The 21,188-nt window shown below is 37.2% G+C and overlaps 3 protein-coding genes across 6 annotated transcripts; 1 reads left to right on the forward strand and 2 right to left on the reverse strand.

Moving 5' to 3' along the window:
- Nucleotides 1–1,244: 1,244 nt before the first annotated feature.
- Nucleotides 1,245–3,364, reverse strand: LOC105230984 (uncharacterized). Of its 2 annotated transcripts, none has more exons than XM_011212044.4 (6): nt 2,912–3,363; nt 2,578–2,855; nt 2,334–2,505; nt 1,971–2,273; nt 1,680–1,896; nt 1,245–1,535 (listed from the first exon to the last, which is right to left on the reverse strand). In XM_011212044.4, exons 1-6 carry the CDS (start codon nt 3,017–3,019, stop codon nt 1,351–1,353), a joined length of 1,263 nt encoding a protein of 420 aa, XP_011210346.2. In that variant the 5' UTR covers nt 3,020–3,363; the 3' UTR covers nt 1,245–1,350. The 2 variants fall into 2 exon arrangements, with proteins under 2 accessions (XP_011210346.2, XP_049305749.1); XM_049449792.1 differs by having other exon boundaries at nt 1,423–1,535; nt 1,654–1,896; nt 2,912–3,364.
- Nucleotides 3,365–8,588: 5,224 nt separating this feature from the next.
- On the forward strand, nt 8,589–15,276 carry LOC105230985 (uncharacterized). 3 transcript variants are annotated; one of them, XM_049449798.1, is made up of 6 exons: nt 8,589–8,746; nt 13,521–13,798; nt 13,919–14,084; nt 14,160–14,462; nt 14,701–14,917; nt 14,976–15,276. In XM_049449798.1, the coding sequence occupies exons 1-6, from the start codon at nt 8,633–8,635 to the stop codon at nt 15,152–15,154; spliced, it is 1,257 nt and encodes a 418-aa protein (XP_049305755.1). In that variant the 5' UTR covers nt 8,589–8,632; the 3' UTR covers nt 15,155–15,276. The 3 variants fall into 3 exon arrangements, with proteins under 3 accessions (XP_049305755.1, XP_049305754.1, XP_049305753.1); XM_049449797.1 differs by lacking the exons at nt 13,521–13,798; nt 13,919–14,084; nt 14,160–14,462; nt 14,701–14,917; nt 14,976–15,276 and adding exons at nt 8,816–9,093; nt 9,214–9,379; nt 9,455–9,757; nt 9,986–10,202; nt 10,261–10,542 and having other exon boundaries at nt 8,597–8,746; XM_049449796.1 differs by lacking the exon at nt 8,589–8,746 and adding an exon at nt 13,297–13,452.
- On the reverse strand, nt 15,181–16,892 carry LOC105230973 (uncharacterized). The gene is made up of 4 exons (XM_011212033.4): nt 16,467–16,892; nt 16,246–16,411; nt 15,646–16,174; nt 15,181–15,407 (listed from the first exon to the last, which is right to left on the reverse strand). Exons 1-4 carry the CDS (start codon nt 16,886–16,888, stop codon nt 15,229–15,231), a joined length of 1,296 nt encoding a protein of 431 aa, XP_011210335.3. The 5' UTR covers nt 16,889–16,892; the 3' UTR covers nt 15,181–15,228.
- Between the last annotated feature and the right edge of the window lie 4,296 nt (nt 16,893–21,188).

A 21,188-nucleotide genomic window follows, 5' to 3' on the forward strand; every position in this document is an offset into this window, starting at 1 on the left:
TATCGTAGGCCGAGCGAGCTTTTAGAGTTTTCTTTATTAATAGATTGAAAAGACATCGCGACCATCGTTCAATTCTAAAGCTCTTAGAAAATCTAGATTATTTAAGGGATGGTTGAATTTAATGGGACCTTGCTTGGGCTGCATGGCTTTTAGGGCACAATAGGCCCCAGTCGCAGTGCAATCCTCACTTACTTATCTAATGACTCTTAGATGGGTCAGCCTACTTCTAACCATAACGCCACATCCAACAATATATGCGAAGGAATCTCGGATTTTAGCTCATAGAAGCGACAAATTTCGTTAGAGCTCATTCCTATCCAATAACCTGTAAGTAAAATATCAAAATTCTTAAGTTTCTTTTCTAAATAAAATACTATTTTTAAATCTTCTGCTTTGTAGTCGTCTATTAGTTGCTTCTATTGTCATTTTTCCTCGATACTGTACCAATATCTGTCTGTTATTATCTTTTCCTCATGTCTCAGTTGCTCGTTAATCGTGAGAGGGTCTAGTGAGAAGAATTTAGTAGGCACGAGAGAGTCGCTCGAACACCACTTCTGCTTATGTTCGGTCTTATCTAGAACTTGCCTTAGATATTTAGAAGCTTTACAGTTCAAGCGACTAGCGGAAGTATCAAAAATTAGATATCAGGTCTGTACTACTTGTAAACTTCGGAAAAAGCAAATTTTCAGCTTGTATTAACAATAAACCTCTATTGGGCGTTACATAGGATCTAAGGATTTATGTATGCCTGAAACCCAGGCAGTGTAACTTATTCTAACCAAACTTACACTCAACCTAGTGCAACTTTTTACTACCTTAAATGGTCTAAATATACGGTTTAAAGAGATCGCCAATAGTCAGCCCAAAAATCGCCATAAAAGAGTCTGTAACCCCTTCCAGATTCTCAAGCGGTTCATTAACTTTTCAGTCGATAGCACAGTCATAGCCTTCTTTGGTTTAGATTTGCCAGGTGAAGTCCACTCTTTCGATTGTTCTTTAATCACTGATGTATAACAGTAGATTCCTGTTTCGTCGAGTGTCAGGTAAAGATTGCGAAACCTCTTCGAATTTCGTTTAAACAATACCAAATACCGTTGGGAAAAGTTCTTACGGTTGCGTTTTTTGTACGGAGTGAGTATGCGATGCAAACATCGCACCGACAGCTTTCTCAGGGTTAAAAATTCATGCAGAGATGCACAGAGAGATCTCACATATGCTTATAAGCCTACAATACAAGGAACAAGTAACACACAAAAATATTCATATATTGCTGAAGTTGGCTAAACATTTTGCAATGACAACAACGTTTAAAGATAACCCAATAAGGTAATATATGTACATTTTTAAGCATTACTCTAATTCGAAATAACCATTTTCCAGAAATCTCGGCAACAGCTCCCGTAACTCTTCCAGTAACTTTGGATTTTGTAAACTTTGTTTTAGTACCGTTGGATTTTCAATGATCCCTGCTAGGTCGCCATCCTCTTCGACCAAAGCATGGTTGATATTTAGAAAGATAAGGAATACAAACAGTTCTGTTCAAAAAAAAATTAAAATATTTGGTTGTCACTATTTTCGAAATTAAAATTTAAAAACCACAAAAAAAATATATATATAAAATAACAACCAAACCAGAAATTTATAACAATTAACCGTTTTTGTTTATGCGTGTAACTTACGCCAATATTTATGCTTTTTCAATTCTTGTCTAATTTCAATATCCGTCGGTATATGGCCTTTGAATTCCATTTTGCGTAGCGTCTGCTGAAAATTGCTAATATAAAAGTTAAGCAGCACATCGTAGTGATCACGCCGCATTTCGGGGCTAAACATCATCGTGAACGCATAATGCAGATCTATTGCCGGCGATCCAAATATGCTGATCTGATAATCAAACTGCTCAAAGAACCGAGAAGAGAGTACAAAGAATTTAGTTTTTTGCGTAAAAAATATTGAACCGTCTTGCTCACCAGCATAAGATCAGTTAGCTTGCCATCAACTGCTTGGATCATCATGTTCTTCAAATGAAAGTCACCATGGTTAAGCACTAAAAGGCCATCTCGCTTACCACTGCTGTGCGCTTTAAACAATTCGAGCGTTTTTGGCAGTAGTAAATGCTCGACCGACTCTATGTGTGGCACAAATTGTTTTAGATCAACGTGTTCACTCAGGACTTCTTTGAGCAATCTAATGCCATGCTTAATAAATGGAAACTTTTCGGGGTCAATAGAATTGATTAAACCCTTGTCCAACGAAGTGCTGGCAGCTTCTTCCTAAAATGTTTCGAATTAGTGTATTAGTCTAAAATAATATTGATTTTCATTTATCCGCACCCTCTCTTTGTTCAATTTATAGCTGATCGCATGCAGTTTTGCTAGTTTGAGCATGGCAATTTTCCCTTCATCCAAATGTATGTACCGGGATCCAATTGTGGTGTAACCTTGTACTGTTAAGTCGTTAAACATCACATATGTCTGCGTGGGGCTGGTGCTGCTGGCGATGAGCCTTTTTCATAGTTTAAATTAAAAAATTATATTATTTTGCTTTTTTGTTCGTTTTTTGCGTTTGAATGCTCACTTTGGTGCCAAAACGGTCTGGTCGCCATATTGCCTTAGCACCTTCTCGATCTTTGGCAACATTTTAGTATACATGAGTATTTCAGTTTGGAATAAATGCAAATCGCCTAGCATTTCTTTCTTAACGCCTTCTACAAAAGGTTTGACTTTTAATATGAACGAGGAGGTCTTCTCTTGCTTTGGCTGCGATTGCAATCTGTAGTTGACTTTGGTTCGGTACATAACAGTAGAGTAGTTATCGTTTTGCAATGTGCCCGGTTTCAACTCTAAATTGGTCACCTAAAGAAATCAATGCCACCAATATTAAATTATGTTAGAAATTACTGGACACACACCTTCGCGCTTTCAGCTTCAACTTGTTTTAGAATATTTTCGAAAAATGCCACGTTCAACCAATCCGGTGAAGTAAGGTGAGCCTCACTGTTTTTCTCGTTAGTTGCCATTTCAATGCAGTTTCTGGAATGTAAATTTTGTATACGCGGAGCTACGTTCGTATGCCGCTGCACTTTAGGCGAAGAGAAGTAGTAATGCGCTGTTCGTTTAAGTTGCTTTGCATTTTATAGTTGAGTTAACTAAATTAATTAGCTGCTATTGCAGTTAGCTTATCACATTCATGATTATAACATTTGCGATTCAGGCAGGGCTATGTACTTGGCCCTTCACTGAGTACAAATAATATTTATTGGCTTGTAATGCTGCGAGCGTACTACTCTATCTGTGTACACGATCAATCAGGCGTGTAAATATGTGTACATCAATAGTGTATAAGTATATATGTCAAGAAGCGAGAGAGCAGGCTGCGGCTAACTTTCAACGTTGATTGTCTAATCAAATTTGCTTCCCCCGGCGGGTACGTCGAATACTTTCAGAGCTGGAGTGTTTTCGTCCATCCGGACAACATGACCTCACCAGCGTAACTGCTGTATTTTAATTCGCTGAACTATGTCAATGTCGTCGTATATGTATCTCGTACAGCTCATCGTTTCATCGAATGCGATATTCGCCGTGACCAACGCGCAAAGGACCATAAATCTTTCGCAGAACTTTTCTCTCGAAAACTCGCAACGTCGACTCATCAGTTGTTGTCATCGTCCAAGTCTCTGCACCATATAGCAGGACGGGAATTATCAGCGACTTATAGAGTTTGGCTTTTGTTCGTCGAGAGCGGGCTTTACTTTTCAATTGCCTACTCAGTCCGAAGTAGCACCTGTTGGCGTTGGATTTCCAGGCTGGCATTGTTTGTGGTGTTTATGCTGGTTACCAAATATACGAAACTATCTACAACTTCAAAGTGATGATTGTCAACAATGACGTGAGAGCCAAGTCGCAAGTGCGACGAATGTTTGTTTGATATTTCGTGTTGACCTCGTTCACCTATTTTTGGCTAAATCGATTAGTACCAAATTCTAACACGAGCTGCTTAAGTATATTTTTTAGTGATTAGTAGAAGACTTTGTCTCATCGATTAATATCTTTTATAAACAATTTGAGGCCGAAAATTTGGTTAAAATCAATTTTTCTTTTGAAAAATTTTTCAGAAAAGTTTATTGCGCTTATTTTCTTAATTTGCTTTACTAGATTTAACATTACTTTAACGAAATCTGTTTGGTTTTTTAATTTCAGAAGTCCAGTTCAGGGATATGGCGGTCAACGCAAAACACCTTCTTTAAGAGGAGCTCTCGGAGATCGGTTGTGGTTCCTTTCCAAATAAATATTTTTACTAATACTAAGTCTTTCAGTTTAAAGATACCATATTATGTATTTGTACAAATTCGGATGAATAAATAAAAAAAAAAATCGCCATTTTTCGGCCTTCTCACTTAGCCCTTAAAAATTCAAGCACTCCACTCCCCTTCCTCTACACGAACCGCGCTGCTTTAATTTTGAATACATTAACTTTCGTTTCTAATGAGTTTCAACCTACTCTAAATTGCTTTCACTTTTTGCAATTCTCATGAGCATCTGCTCTTGTCTAATTATAATATTTCACCGAAAGTAAAACACTAAAATCACAATTACTGTCAACTAAACTAAAATAACCTTAAGCGCTGTGCGGTTCGATCAAGCTAACACATGGTGAATTGAAGACAGCTACTGTCTGTCTCAATTTTATAATTAAATATATTCCTGACGGCAGTGGTCGACCCCATAGAAGCTGCACTGTTTGTCAGCTGCGATAAGGCAGATTGAAATAATTAGTATTGGACGGAATCAGGTAAAAGTGGCAAGGTGAAAAGTGTATCTCAAATTGAATGTCAAATCAAAGTTTAATTTTAATTGCAATTATAAAAAGGGGAATGAGACTAACGTATGCGTGCTTGGCTTTGGCTTAACTAATATTCGCGGCTACTAGGGACACATTTGAAATGCTGTGCTACAAAAAGCCTTAACTGGCATAGTAGTGCCTCGATTGCTGCTAGATTTAACTGTCATTGAAATTTCAATTTCTGCTGAGCCGTGATTGGTGCAAAAACCCAGTGTGAGTAAGCATAATACCTCGATCTTATAGAGAAAGCTTAAAATTTGTCATATTTTCGGAAATATTTTCGATTAATTAAAAGTAAATATTACAAACTGAGCGAGTAAAAATTTCATGTTGTCAATTTGAATTAAGTTTTTTGAAGAAACGTTTTTTGAACAAAAAAAGTTGTATTTTTATTTTTTTTGAGAATGTGAGAGCACGGCCACTTGCCCAGCAAATATGACAGCCGAACGTTATATAGTCAGAGTGTGGGTGCGGAAAATGCAATTGCATCGAACACATGCAGTGTAAATACACTATAAAATATATTGTAGAATAATAAAAAAAGTTAAAAGAATTTACGGTAAAACTTTACCCAACAACACACTCACACACACAGACTCGGCCATACACTACGTATGCATATACACTGTAAGTCCTTATTTTGATTTTGATTTTGATTGGGCCCGTGTACAAATTTGCATTTCACTTTATTTTCATTGTTGTCTGTCCATATGCATGTACAGTTACCGCTACAGTAGCGTGTCTGTGCGCATTTAGTTTTTATTCAATCTGTTCGTAGTTAGGGTTTAGGCACGACTACGCCCTCTTTCAGTTCCTTTTATTACCTATATCTGCTGCATTTTTTACAAATATTTTTGGTTTTTGTTATTTTCATTTTCTTTCAACCGTTCAATACCGGCAATTCAACTTGTTTAAAATACAATCGAACGGAACACGGATGCGGATGCTGATTGCCATATAAGCAAACCCAACATATTACTGTTGTTGTTGTGCGCGGCGGGTGGCCATTTAATTGCTTCCCCAGGAAGAGTGAACTAACAGCGTTGTTTTAGCATTTTAGTTGGAATTTTTACTTTTCAATTCCGTTTTTATTATTCATATGTATATCTGTGTGTATGTAAATATATGTTGCCTGGTATGCATGTGTTCGTGTGCCTTTATTGTATACAGTTTTATTTAAAATACCGTTATTTGCCAAGTGCAGGTAACACGAAAGTTGTTACCGTTCGAAACGCGAAGAGTGTAGGGCATGTGGAGACAGCAGCACTGCTAAACCGTTATAACCGGCGAGGAAAAAGCATATTTTTATTGCCGTGCATTGAAGTGGAAATGTAAAGCGTGGGAATGCAAACTTGGTAATTGTTGAAAAATAAAGTAAACAAGAAACATGTAAGGAAGGGCTAAGTTCGGGTGTAACCGAGCAATATACATTTTCTTGTAACGGGTTTTAAATAAGAGCGCTACAAAAGTTATAAAATAAAACGAAACGTTTTGAGAATTTCATCAATTGTCGTTGGCTTGTTGGTATACTTTTAGACGATAGATTTGACGTAAAGCTTTTTTCAATATTTTGAACGTTTCGGCATAAGGAATTTGATTTGTACACAAACTTTAAATCGCAAAAGTCGCCGAATGCAATTTATGTTATTCAGAAAGACAAGCGATACTAAACACTAATGATTACTTTGATGTGACATTTGGCCCAGATGCCACTAACAACTGTCAATGTGTTTTAACGTGAGTATCTGCCATTGTAGGCTCCACGGTGTTTTCTATTGCTAGAAACACGTAGATCAGTATAATGCGCCGATCAACGCCCCAAGGACAGGTGCATGCACAACACCATACCATGAGAGAACCAAAGCATAGTGCTCCACATACATCTATACCTTGGTTCCAATCGGTTCGGGTGAAAACCAAAGGAACACCCTAGCCACCTTGGTCGGGTACGAGGCCTACCCAAACCTCTGCCGTACTCTGGGTCCGACACCCGGCCGCGATGCGACTCCACATTGGACAAAAGTCCTTCCTGCATTTAGGTTTAAACCACAGCCACCACGAATCTCCCCAAAAGGCCGAACCCAATGAGCAGATTGGAGCGAGCTCCAAGGGCAAACTGCTCCCCGTGGTACCATGTTTTAGTCTTTGGTGTGACCTGTAGACCACAGTGTTACCTGTGATCTACTGCCAGTCGGGGACCCTAAGAACTCCTAGGAATTCCTAAGGACCCGGCTGTATGATGTATTGTACATCATTTCATTTTTGTGTTTGTTATATAATCGCAAACCCATTTAAAGAATATGATATTATTTCAATATAGCACTTTTCTGACATCTCTGACCATGCCGACATTCAATTAAACCAGACACGTGAATGTCGGACATAGTACATTTGGATTTTAGTCGCCTCTTACGACAGGCATACCTTACCGCGTGGATATTCTTTTCCCAACCACGCAGGGAACAATGGGATTTTAGTCGCCTTTTACGACAGGCATGCCTTACCGCGGGAATATTCTCTATCCCCCTCCCCGCAGGGGGAGATGCCACTAACAGTCATACCAACCTGGGAAAAATATTTCGACGAATGGGTTTTCGTGCGAAATTTAAATTAAAAAGTCTTACTATTTTGGCCCACAGTCGTATTTTCGATAGAAAGTTTGAAACTGTTGTATTACCACCAAAATTTCGGAAAAACAGCGACGAAACTAAAATAAATAGGTTGGGTTCAGATGACAAAACGATTGTACGCCGTCCACAAGGTAAAGCCGTTAATCCTATACCTAGGAACCACTATGGTATCAAGGCTTGGGGGACGTCTTCATGGCATGACGTCGGATCAATTGTTCGCATAAATGGTAATACAGACCTCCATCAGTATTAGGATATCCACGAACTCATGAACTGGACATTTATGCAGGCCAATGATCCGTGGCACTATTAAGTATCTCAGTTGACAAGTGGGACAGTTCCGTCTGTTTTTTTATTGGTTATATAATATTTATTGTTTTTGTGTTTTAGTAATATGCAAATATGTAATCTTTGAAATAAAATCCGATGCCACCGAAGACCAAGTTTGCTACTTATGTGTTCATGGCTGTATAAACAGAAGTACGAATACTTTTCATGATAATAACTGTATGACAGAAATAAATGAAGTACGCATTAACAATATTTGCATATTTCTTGAAGTACATGTGTGTATGCATTTCCCTTTTTATAAATAGTATTAATATAAATAATAAATATAAATTCTTAATTGCGAAACAAATGAACCACATATAAGCTTAGCAATAAAATATCGCGTGACTGTGATTCGCATATACTTGCCATGTAACCCTGCAAAAATTGTATGGTTTCTGTTTAAAAAGAATACTCCCGGATTACTCCCAATGGGATACAATTAGGTACTAATTAGCTACGAACGAATATCTTCAGAGTATAATTGGAAAAAAGTCGAATTTTCGTCTGCATTTCTCTTCAAATGTATGTATTAGTCTCTTTAAACAGACTTTCGTGCACTAAGGGTACAATTACACTCCGCATAATCTATACTCATTGCTCATAGAGAGGAGAACAATTCGTTCCAAATAAAAACGATCAAAAATTAAATTTGTCGCGTGTTACTTTGCGACTAATCGCAAACACATTCCGAACTTGTCGCACTTTTTGCAGGGTTGGTAAAATGTACACATACACAAACATTTTAACGGATTTTAAACGTTCGGCTTGGTGATTATAAAAGCGATGCATTCAGCCTATGTGGGGTATTCCAAAGTTTTAGAGTAATCATGGTTAATGCGGGTAGTGAGTCTCATGACGAAGATGCCTTAAGCGTACCAGAGTGGATAAATGAAGAATTCTTTAAGCGCATTCTCGATAAAGACGAAAGTGAAAGTGTAAAGGTGATACAATAAATGCAAATAAGCCAAACCAATTTAGTCAATCAAATAAAAAAAAATCAATTATTACAGATCCACAAATTGCTGCTCTCATCCGGCACTACCAATACTGATAACTACGCGAGTGTATTGTGTCGTGCTAAGATAAAGTATGCCTTGTGTTCCGAGCCGAATCAACAGAAAGTTCGTTCATTTGTAATGAAAACCGAGCACTTCGAGGAAGGCCTGCAGAAGGATAAATTGGGTGAAATGACACTTTTTGATACTGAAGTGCGAATGTATACGAGTGTGTTGCCGATGATCGAAGCGAAGCTGCGAGAGTTTGGCGATCAGACGGTACTGGCACCGAAGTGAGTTGCATAAACCATAATGTGTGATTTATCATATACTCTAGAGAAATATTATTCATTAGAACTATGAAAATAGTAAGAAAAGTAAGAAACTGAAAATCTATTACTAAATCTTTTTAGGATATTCCACAGCAGCTTGGAGATGCCGCGTAACATAGTGTTCGAAGACCTTGTGGCTGAAGGTTATTCTCTCATCAATAACCGTCCCGGTAGCTTGGAAGAAATCAAGTTAGCTCTAAAAAAATTAGCTAAAATACATGCAATAAGCTATCAAATGGCACAGACGGTAGGTATTCAAACATTAGAACAAATCGAAAGATTGTTGTTGATAAGTAATCTTTAAATACACGTTTCCTTACAGGGAAACAAAGAGATAACCACATTCCAAAAGACCTACGTTAATACGGTGAATGTAGATGATTTTATTATCTTAAGAGATGGTGTCAAACTAATGAAAAAAGTGATCAGTGATCAGCCAGATCTTCAAAAGTATATATCACATTTTGAGGCGGCAGAAAAATTTTTATTTCCCAAGGTTTTGGACTTACTAAATGCGGCTAAAAATGGTGACCGGAGTGGCGTTCAAGTACTGAATCACGGCGATTTTCATATGAAGAATTTAATGGTGAAATATGTCGACAATGAACTGAAAGAATTAATGTTGGTGAGTCATTCATACAGTTAAATTATATATTTTTATATATAACTTTAATTTTTTACTAATTGTACGCTTTCTGGAGTGATCCATACAGCATAATTGTTATATGTTCTTAAGACGGTGAGGTCTGTCGTAAGATTATAATTGAATATTTGGTAGATACTGTTGGCACTATCCTGTACATACATCTTCAAATCCATTCTTATGATCTATATTTATGGTTTGTTCTTTCAGCTCGACTATCAAACCTGTATTTTTGGATCTCCTGCTATAGATTTACATTATGCTTTTGCCATGATGTACAGCCCTAGTATGCGATTAGAGAAAATGGATGAACTGCTTTATTATTACACAAAGATTTTTCAAGATACTCTACATAGTGTTCAGTACCAAGGGCATATTCCAACCATTACGGAGATAAGGTCGGAGGTGTGCGATTACCGACATTGGGGTAGATAAAGCTTTCTTTTACCGATGTTCTGTATTATTATATGATATTTTTCAATTAGGTCTGTACTTAATCTGTACTTTGCTTTGCTTCAACTATGCCTTCATGGATGGTTTTGACATGGGCGAAATCGTCGAGTCTGAGGCGGCAAGACTTGCATTATTCGCGAATACGAAGATTCTGGATGAGTTGCGTTTACTGCTTCCGCGCCTCTTATATTTAGGCTATTTCGAGGAATAACACACTGAAGCATATAATAAGGGATGTAATTTTTGTCATAGTAAAAAATCAACTTTTATGAATAATAAATATGATTCTAAAGTTGTGTCGAGTTTTTGAGGAATACAGCCCTTTACGTCCAACAAATTGCTCTGAGTGCTTTGAAGATTGTGACATTCATTTAGCTAGTCGAATGTCGTATATTGGTTAGTAAGAAGAATCATGTCTCAAGCTTGTGTTTGACGTTTAGAAATATATAAAGTATATTGGTGCATGGCATTTAGTAGTCCAGTACGACAGCAGGGTTGTTATTGTAGAGATTATATAAACCCTGTTTGTGGAGAGTAATATGTTAGCTGTCATTGAAATCACTTAATGGTAGGCCGAGGAAACGAGCTGTTTCGAGGGATTCGGACCACAAGGAAAAAGGCGTGTTAGTGTTATGTAAGGATTCGTTATCACTCTTGATTCACGGCAATTAGAAGCTCTTGTTCTGTAAAAGGTGGTGTTGGTCCAAGTACGCCATTCACTGAGAAGGAGCTTAATCTGTTACAGTACCCAAAATCAGTGTATTGTTCGATTTCGTCAACATGTTAAAGTAATATTATCCTGATGTTCCATGGAGGTGGCTCCATCTCTAACAATGTTGACTGCAGGGATGGTTTCCGCAGAAGTACCCAATAAGAAACTGCTTCGAGAGAAGAGTGTTATGCTTCTTTACAGGAAGCATGCGGGTCTCATTGTGTAAATGTTCCATGGAGGACACCCTGTTATAGTCAGAAGTGCGGTGTTTTGGCAGGTCTGTAGAATCTCCATCATATTGGGGCGACATAGTTGAAAACCAGCCGATCGATTTCTTAGTATGTTGCCAACAACGTCTCTAGGATTTGGCAGGGGAGAGTTTTAGGCTTCTTGCAACGCAGAAGCGAGAAAGAGAAATAGGCGTTCATCAATGTATGAGGTTATTGAAACTCCTCTGGTGGTTGTGGGAGTTTCGAAATATAGAGATTAAACAGTAGACACCACCAACAGACTCGAAATAGTACCGACGATTGACGACCGGTTAGGTCGACTTCATTGGCACTGTAGGGAGCGTTGATGGTTCGATGTCTTCTAGTAGCTTACGGTTTCAAGTTAAGACCACGAGCTATATAGGCGTTTACGATGCTAAGTGCTATGTGTTCATCTACGTTTAGATGGTGTGTGAAGGTCTAGAGTAGCAATATCTCAAGAGGTTGGCTGGCTTCTCTCGTTTTGATAGTGGGAGCTTACTCTCATCGAGCCTAAGTTTAAATAAGCTCATGCTATATTTTCCGGCTGCTGCCTTTGATTTGATGCGCAACCGTCGGATAATACATCTTTTCATCTTGTATACCGAAGTGTGTAGTATAAATTGACGGTTAAAGTAGCTCGCGTACTTCTTCGGGTCCGAGAATGCACCACCGTTGAATTTGACTTCGACACAGTTATCGTCGTGTCTTCTCGGGCTGGATAAGGACTTGAGAGTATTTCAAACCTTGCCCACTTCGTCGGAGGGAATGCATGGCTTCAGGTGCTCCACCGATTTCGTGCGCTCATGCTGGTCTACCAGTTGTCGAATCTACAAATTGCGATCCCTTTGGCAAAAGTGTTTTTTCGTATTTCACGAATTATTCCAACAGAAGTAAAGCGAATAGTAGGAGCTGCGATCACCTTGTGAAATTGACGTTCGCCAACGACGTAAAACTGGGTAGTGGTGTGAAAGAGCTCTCAGGAAATTTTCTGAAGCCGACCCAATTAGCTTAATTAAATTTAACGTATTAAACACACACCGTATGGTCTATCTGTTTCGCCAGCTCCATCCACCTACGGTCGCGAGGAATGTCAAAGATCGTGGTGCGCGTTAAAGTCGCCAAATACCGATTGGATCTCACCACTAAGCAGCGCACCTATGTTCGGGTCGTATTATGTTTGGAAATATGTAATGGGGCGATTTATATATCAAATACTTAGAACTCGACATCACCTGACCGGTTAGCTTTGCCCTTATGCTCTTGATTAGACGATTAGTCGTTACTGCACTGTGTGGTCTAAAATTAAGGCTAGGCTACAACCCTTATCTTGCAATCTTTACTCAAGACGTTGAAATCTGCACATCTCAGAAGATCTGAGTGGCTGTTAAGCTTGATTTCTCAACGCACATAAACTCAACTATCTCTTCGATCTTGCTCGGTAGTCCGCTGCAGTTCAATTGAAGAAGTCGGGTTTGTCGCGGTTACTTAGTTGTGATCGTGGCTGTTTTTGACGGTCTTGGGATCTTCCAGCAATCGCTACTTCTCGCCTTTCAATTCTGGTAGAGATTTGACAATAAATGGCTTACATTGGTGTCAGTGTGGCGGCTGACAAAGTAAACGTCCACTTAAGTAGGTACACTGATTTAGAAATAGGTCGGAAACTAGGAAACTAGTATAGTTCTCACATTTTTAGATTGGTTCTTCATTTTAATGTGATCTATCCATAATTTCGCATCGAGCGTAAAGCAAAATATCTTGACTATATAGGTGTAAGGTATGCAAAGATAAAAAATACGTATAGTTTGACAAGTGATTCTTTCCGCCGTTTAGCTTTATTCTCCATTTCTTAGTCCAAATCAGAAAGCTATTGCATGCTGCAGATTTAGGCAATCTTTCCTTAGCAAAAGTGTCAGTTTACTGCTTTTGCGACTAATTACGAATCGGTACCGGTTTATCGCATTTATTGTGGGGTTCATAAAATATAAACCTACGCATATACATGAACGATTTTTAAAACTCTGCTGCAATTGTAAAATGAGTAATATTTTCAATTGTAAAGTTGCGCTCTCCACAGCGAGATTATTTTAAATCGCTTGGTGACTATAAAAGCGTTGCATTCAGAGTATGTGAGGTATTCGAAAGCAATCATGGTTAATGCGGGTAGTGAGTCTCGTGGCGAAGATGCCTTAAACACTCCGGAGTGGATTAATGAAGAATTCTTCAAGTGCATTCTTGATAAAGACGAAAGTGAAAGTGTAAAGGTGAAACGATAAATGCAAATGAGCCAAACCAATTTAGTCAATCAAATAAATAAAATCAATTATTACAGATCCATAAATTGCTGCTCTCATCCGGCACTACCAATACTGATAACTACGCGAGTGTATTGTGTCGTGCTAAGATAAAGTATGCCTTGTGTTCCCAGCCGAATCAAGAGAAAGTTCGTTCATTTGTAATGAAAACCGAGCACTTCGAGGAAGGCCTGCAGAAGGATAAATTGGGTGAAATGACACTTTTTGAAACCGAAGTGCGAATGTATACGAGTGTGTTGTCGATGATCGAAGCGAAGCTGCGAGAGTTTGGCGATCAGACGGTACTCGCACCGAAGTGAGTTGCATAAACCATAATGTGTGATTTATCATATAATCTAGACAAATATTATCTATTAGAACTATGAAAATAGTAAGAAGAGTAAGAAACTGAAAATCTATTACTAAATATTTTTAGGATATTCCACAGCAGCTTGGAGATGCCGCGTAACATAGTGTTCGAAGATCTTGTGGCTGAAGGTTATTCTCTCATCAATAACCGTCCCTATAGCTTGGAAGAAATCAAGTTAGCTCTAAAAAAATTAGCTAAAATACATGCAATCAGCTATCAAATGGCACAGACGGTAGGTATTCAAACATTAGAGCAAATCGAAAGATTGTTGTTGATAAGTAATCTTTAAATACACGTTTCCTTACAGGGAAACAAAGAGATAACCACATTCCAAAAGACTTACGTTAATACGGTGAATGTAGATGATTTTATTATCTTAAGAGATGGTGTCAAACTAATGAAAAAAGTGATCAGTGATCAGCCAGATCTTCAGAGGTATATATCACATTTCGAGGCGGCAGAAAAATTTTTATTTCCCAAGGTTTTGGACTTACTAAATGCGGCTAAAAACGGTGACCGTAGTGGCGTTCAAGTACTGAATCACGGCGATTTTCATATGAAGAATTTAATGGTGAAATATGTCGACAGTGAACTGAAAGAATTAATGCTGGTGAGTCATTCATACAGTTAAATTATATATTTTTATATATAACTTTAATTTTTTACTAATTGTACGCCTTCTGGAGTGGTCCATACAGCATAATTGTTATACGAGTATGTTCTTAAGACGGTGAGGTCTGTAGTAAGATTATAATTGAATATTTGGGAGATACTGTTGGCACTACCCTGTACATACATATATCTTCAAATCCTTTCTTATGATCTATATTTATGGTTTGTTCTTACAGCTCGACTATCAAGCCTGTATTTTTGGATCTCCTGCTATAGATTTACATTATGCTTTTGCCATGATGTACAGCCCTAGTATGCGTTTAGAGAAAATGGATGAACTGCTTTATTATTACACAAAGATTTTTCAAGATACTCTACATAGTGTCCAGTACCAAGGGCATATTCCAACCATTACGGAGATAAGGGCTGAGGTGTGCGATTACCGACATTGGGGTAAATAAAGCTTGCTTTTACCGATGTGCTATATTATTATATGATATTTTCCATTTAGGTCTGTACTTAATTTGCACTTTGCTTTGTCTCAACTATGCCTTCATGGATGGTTTTAACATGGGCGAAATGATCGAGTCTGAGGCGGCAAGACTTGCATTATTCGCGAATACGAAGATTCTGGATGAGTTGCGTTTACTGCTTCCGCGCCTCTTATATTTAGGCTATTTTGAGGAATAATACACTGAGGCAATGATAAGAGGAAGTTTTAATTTCTTATGAACAATATTTGTATTTATTATTGTTTTTATGTGTTATTGTAAATAGCCAAATTGTAAATACATTGGTAGAATCGTGTGCAACTCTGCGATGTAATTTTTGTCATAGTAGAGGTCACGACGTTCCTCGTCGGTGGCCATCAAGTGATCTCTGTCTATTAAACCAGCGCGCAACGCATAGCGTATGGGCAGAAAGCTGACTAAGAGAAATAGTGCTGAAAAATTACAAAAAAAAAGTAGTCAAAAATGCAACTTTTGTTAATAAGTAGAGATACAAATGATTTTAAAATTGTATGGGATTATATAGTATATATGCAGTTGTGAAAGACTTGCGTCGAGCTGTTAAGCCATTGAGTGTTTTCAAATTTGTGTTATTTATTGAGTTATTCGATTGTCTTATTGATGACTACTTCGCTCCGCAAGTAATAATTTACTATTACATTTGTTAATTACCTAAAACTCTCTGTCTCTTTAGTTGTTGCTGAAAACTTTCCAAGGTTAACATTTCTGTTTGGCATCCAAGTAACTGCAAAGTCTGTACAAAATGTCTGAAATAATACTCAAAAAGTTCGTCGTGATTGCTGGCGCGTTGCTCCGGCGTATAGAGCATAAAGTATGAATATATGAGATCGTTAACTAAAGGTCCCATATAAGCAAGCTGGTAGTCCACGAGCAATACATCCTCCAATTCGCCAGTAAGAGAATCATGTCGAAACATCAAATTATTTGCGAGCAAATCTCCATGGCAGATGCCATACCAGGTTTGTGGTTGACGATTAGAAAAATACTCGGTATACGTTGCACGACATTTGGTAGCCCAGTCGGACTGCAGGGGCTGGAAGTAACGTTTGTACATGGTTAACGACGACACCGTATCGAGCATATTGATAAAGTTCTTGATACCGCCAGATATGAATGAGCTGTTGACGACGTACGGTAGGGTCATGAAACTATCGGCAAATGTTTCAAAACTTTTGGGTTGCTATCAAATGGGAACAAGGTACGGTGTAATGGAATTCTCACAACAAGTAACAAAGTATTTCACGTATTCACCTCGTTCGCCAATTTATAGCTTGCCGCATGCCACTTGGCTAACTTGAGATAGCCTGCTTTTATTTCGCTCAAAGTCAATGCGCGATTGCGAACGATTTCGTAGCCTAGCTGCCTTAGATCGTCAAAAACCAATACCTTGTTGGGCATCAGAGCATGATGTAAGCAACTGCGAAATATATGGTTAGCTTAAATTTCAAATATACCGAAATATGAAAGTGTACTCGGCGCCAAATCGTATGCACTCGCCTGCCAAGCGCAGCTTCTCCACCAGTTTGGGCAAGACATCGTTATAAATGCCGATTTCGGTTTCGAAAAGCTTTGAGTTCTCCAGCAAACGCTGCTTCTCACCCGCCAACTCCGGTAGCGCTTTGACAATAAATGACTTCGTTTGCTGGCATTGTGTGGCATCACAGTCGCCGGACAAAGTAAACGTCACCTTAACTCGGAACATCACACTGGCATAGTGTTCACCTTTTTTGGTTGCTGGCTGAATTTCAATATTTGTTATTTGACAAATTTCTCCGCTGTTTTGGGGCTGCAATACACGCTCCAAGAAGCCATTGTTCAACCATTGCGGTGGCACTAGTTCATCTTTGTCGTATTCCGTTGCGGTAAATGAACTCAGACTTTTAGCATCGTCCATACTGCTGCAGCGATGTGTATGTACTAACAGATAAGCACACCACCGGCTAGATAAGTACATTTGAATTGTATAGCATAGAGATAATGTTGGAGAGGGAGAGCGGAAGAAATATTTTTGTGAATCAAGGTGTTCGTGAAGCTCTTGAATGAGTTTTATTTTTAAATTTTAACATATTGCGTGGATTTTCAATTCGATATTTTTATTTAAAATTATTTGTCGACGATGGTATACATATTATATTAAGAAGTATAGTATACTGAGTTTTGGTTTCTGATTTTATATTCAAGGGAGGTATTTGTTTAGGTTCTATGAAAGACCCAGCGTCCATTTGGCAAGGTCTAAAAGGACGTCAAATTAATAATATTGTGTTCCAGAAACAATTTCTTGAGAATTTTATCATGTGTGTACTGTAGACCTCAGGCAGAGCAGGTAGCTTAATAAATGCAAATAAAATCCGCCAGACACACAAAACGGTTTTATAGCTCTGTAATCACATAATCTACTACATTCAGATAATGAAGGGTGCTTAATCGTTTAAGGTTTGCTTTATTACTATTTGAATGGTAGGAGAGGGCGTGATAGCCCATAGATTTCAGTGCAATCTCAAAGTTTCCTATCTAATTCTATTACTTTTTTTAGCTTATCCTTAAATTAGTCAAATATAATAATTTAAATAAATCACGATTTATTAAGTGTAAGCTCATTTTATATCATTAAATATATTTTTAAAGTTATTGCGTCATTATCCGTATGTAAATTTGTTCGCTTATTTGTTTTTATTTACATACATACATATATGTATGTTAATCAATATTAAAATTTTTTCGCAAAAGTACATGTGTACATATGTATCCCAGACCTTGTACGCTATAAATCTCATTAAGTCAGTGTCGACAAGTGTATGCCTGTGCGTCTCATGAGAAGTTGCGGGCAGATAAGTGTCATTGTTAATATCAGTAACTTATGCATATACGAGTACATTCAAATAACTTATTTAGTGAGAGTATTGCATCGAAAGAGCTACTCAACTGACACCGTCGAGAATTTGACTGGTTTTGAACGGGTGCTGTTCTGGTCGTTTCAGGACCATGTACGGTTTCTTATGAATACGAATAAGGAAATAATTGAGTTAGTAAGCTTTGAGCTTTCGGAAAATATGAAATGAAATAAACCATGTAAAACTATAGTACATAATAGCTGACAGAGAGAGAGAGAGAAAAGAATAATTTGAATGAATTCAATATATTAAGGTGTTATATACAGTTCAAATTTCGAACAAGAGCTAGTTTTTCAGAATATTTTCTGAGAAAACTTGTAAATTTATTGATCCAAAATTTTTTCTCATATAAAATTTAAATATTTTATTAGAATTTTTTTAAAAAATTATTTTTTTGGAAAAAATATTTTAAACTCGGCCATTACGACGCTATTTCCAGTGACCTCTCGGAAAAAAGACGTTGGCACGATAACTCCTTGCTGGATCCTACGAAGTTAAAGAATACGTGTTTGAGTTAAAACCTTAACCTTGGACAAAGGAATAAAGTTCAAAATTGCATTTTCGCAGATATTTCTAAAAAAATGAAAATTTCAGTGAAAATTTCGCGACATTTTTTTTCAAATAGTTGTAATCGAAAAAAAATTCTTCGACCAAGTCTTTACAAATTGTATCTCTCAGGTCTTTACCTATGTAAAATTTCATAAAGATCGGTTTAATAGTTCGAAATTTCAAGCACAAAGTTTTGAGAAAAACGCGTTTAAAAACACAAGTTCTCAAGGCTGTATCTCCGAAACTACTACCCGTATCAACTTTAAAATGTATGACAATATTCAAGAGTTGTTGTAGATTTCAATAAGACAATAAAACAAATTATATTTTTTGAAACCCGTATACCCAACTAATTGCTTAAAGTTTGTCCTTGCACTTCCAAAACACTCTGAAACGCTTTTTCAAATTTGCTTCCAAGTTCGAAAATATTAACTAGAACACTATGAAATATTTAGTGTGCATTCTTTAGTATATTCTATGTACATTAAGAAAATAAAATAAAAATGTTTTTGAGAATTCTAACTCTATTTAACCCCCTAAAGTTAGTCCTATCAACTTAGCAAAATATATTTTTTTGAAATATCATTTACCCGTGGAATTTAATTACAATCTCTGGCTGCGTTTTTGTTTTTTCTAGAGTGTTCTTAATAACCATAATAATACTAGCGATATTTGAATTCTAAATTCTGGTTGCTAATGCACATTTTTCCGACCAATTACCCGTTTTACTGTACGGTAGCCCCACTCGGTCTTATCGTACCCATAGTAACTTTTTCGTTAAGCAATACGGTTCGTCAGTTGCTTGCTGTTGTGTGCTCTTCTCAGCTTCGATATGAGACGTGAGTGTTTGCAGGTGATAATGTTGTTGTTGGGAGTATATTACTCAGAGTTGAAATGACTAAATGCTGTTAAATCTCTTTCTCTTTAATCTGTATGCATATCACATATTGTATGTTTGTCTAAATTTTTCAACACAACATTCGTTTGAATTGCAGTTTATGAGTTTTTATCGTTAATTAAAGCCTTTTTATTTATAAATTGTACGTGAGTAAATTAAGAAAGATAATGTGATGTTTAAACAACTATTTAACAATTTGATTATTTATTTTTATAGATCGATATAAAATGAACAAAGATTGAATCGATAATAAATAAATAAATAAATAAATAAATAAATAAATAAATAAATTTAAAGCAAATATGTATAATTCAAATTGTTTAAATGTGTTTCGCTAATGAAATTGAATATCATATTTAAACTGCCTTTTATTACTAAATATTAAATTACGAGAAATGCCTCAGACCTATAGCAAATCTATATTATCACCTATCTTCCACTATCTTATCACTATTGTTTGATTTGTAAAAATCTTACTTATTAAATTAAGTGCCGGCAAATCGACTGTTAATTATTATTATCAATTGAACGATTAGGGTACACAATACCTTCATACGAATGTAATTAAATATAAAATTATATTATTATAAATATAAAAGTACATAATTCGAGTTTTTTAGATTACTTATCTGAACAGTAATTACTTAGATGAATTGTTTTCATATTACGAAATGAAATTATTGGAATTTGAAATTAAGGAAATAAAGAAAGAAACAAAGTTCGTTAAACCCTGCTTAGAGAATTTACATTTATGAAGCATTATGTGCTCTTTATATGCTCACAAGCCGTTGGCTACATAATGAGTTTTTCAAAGCAGACGCTACAAAAGTAGACCGATAGGACCGTACACGACGACATTTTTTTCGTGCTTTTTTGATATTTCTCTTCAGTAAGGTTTGCCATTTGATCAGGTAAAGATATATGATCCAACAACGAGTCGAAATTATTAAAATTGAAGAAGACCCAAAACAGTCTCTGACCCGTCGTTCTCAAGCGTTGGGCATCTCTGTGACGTAATTGTGGCCTACATCTATCCACACGTACTCCATGATTCCGATTACAATCCGAAATAATTACGGTTTGGTGCGGTTTATGGACCGGCGGCGTCATTGGGCGGTACTTCTCCCCGTGGTGATTAAGACCGGCACGTTACTGTTTATGGGAATCGTTACCGTTCAATGATAACCGAATATTTTTGGTCCGAATTGCAATGATATTGTCTTGGACAATATGTAGCTCCAACAGGATGGCCCCACAAGCCACACTACGAATATCGTAATCAATTTATTGAACACAAAGTTTGGTCGTGTGATTTTTTACGCCGTTAAACAATTTCCATGGAGCTACGCCAAGTCTATGGTCTATTCCAAAAAGCTAGCCACAATGGATGAGCTTCGTACGAATATCGAACGTGAAATTGCAGCAGTATCGACCGATTTATGCTTGAAAACCGGCGAAAATTGGGTTCAGCATCTGGACTTTTGCAAGCGTGCTTGCGGTGGCCATGCAAAAGAAACCGAGTTCCATACATAATAAACGATTAAAATTAAGTTCTAATATGAAAAACTTTACAATTTGATGTACTATCTTCGAGGAATTCGGCACAGACTGTGCAAGGCAACGGTATAATGGTTCCTCGCCCCTTTTTTTGGGTGATCGCGGTTTTAACCCGTTGATAAGGTAAAACACTTGGGACTTATCCTTGCTAGAAAGTTTTAAAATTTTCGGGGCTAAGAAGCCGGAACGCTGGCGAGCGTCCAAGCTCTTAATGCCATTTCACCCAAGCACCCGTGAATAATACTGGCAAGTGCATTGCTGCGAAACTGCTCCAAGGCTCAGAGAAGCTGGACATATTA

The sequence above is a fragment of the Bactrocera dorsalis genome, chromosome 2 (assembly GCF_023373825.1).
Source record: "Bactrocera dorsalis isolate Fly_Bdor chromosome 2, ASM2337382v1, whole genome shotgun sequence".
NCBI classification, from domain to species: Eukaryota; Metazoa; Arthropoda; class Insecta; order Diptera; family Tephritidae; genus Bactrocera; species Bactrocera dorsalis.

Excerpts from the sequence above, each read along its gene's own strand:
- LOC105230984 (XM_011212044.4), bottom strand. The coding sequence starts at position 3,019 with ATGGCAACTAACGAGAAAAACAGTGAGGCTCACCTTACTTCACCGGAT. Across the intron at positions 2,506-2,577 it reads CAGACCGTTTTGGCACCAAA|GCTCATCGCCAGCAGCACCA; the intron begins GTGAGCATTCAA and ends ACTATGAAAAAG. Across the intron at positions 2,274-2,333 it reads ATAAATTGAACAAAGAGAGG|GAAGAAGCTGCCAGCACTTC; the intron begins GTGCGGATAAAT and ends GAAACATTTTAG.
- LOC105230985 (XM_049449798.1), top strand. The coding sequence starts at position 8,633 with ATGGTTAATGCGGGTAGTGAGTCTCATGACGAAGATGCCTTAAGCGTA. Across the intron at positions 13,799-13,918 it reads CAGACGGTACTCGCACCGAA|GATATTCCACAGCAGCTTGG; the intron begins GTGAGTTGCATA and ends AAATATTTTTAG. Across the intron at positions 14,463-14,700 it reads AACTGAAAGAATTAATGCTG|CTCGACTATCAAGCCTGTAT; the intron begins GTGAGTCATTCA and ends TTGTTCTTACAG.
- LOC105230973 (XM_011212033.4), bottom strand. The coding sequence starts at position 16,888 with ATGGACGATGCTAAAAGTCTGAGTTCATTTACCGCAACGGAATACGAC. Across the intron at positions 16,175-16,245 it reads GCTATAAATTGGCGAACGAG|CAACCCAAAAGTTTTGAAAC; the intron begins GTGAATACGTGA and ends CCCATTTGATAG. Across the intron at positions 15,408-15,645 it reads AAAGAGACAGAGAGTTTTAG|CACTATTTCTCTTAGTCAGC; the intron begins GTAATTAACAAA and ends GTAATTTTTCAG.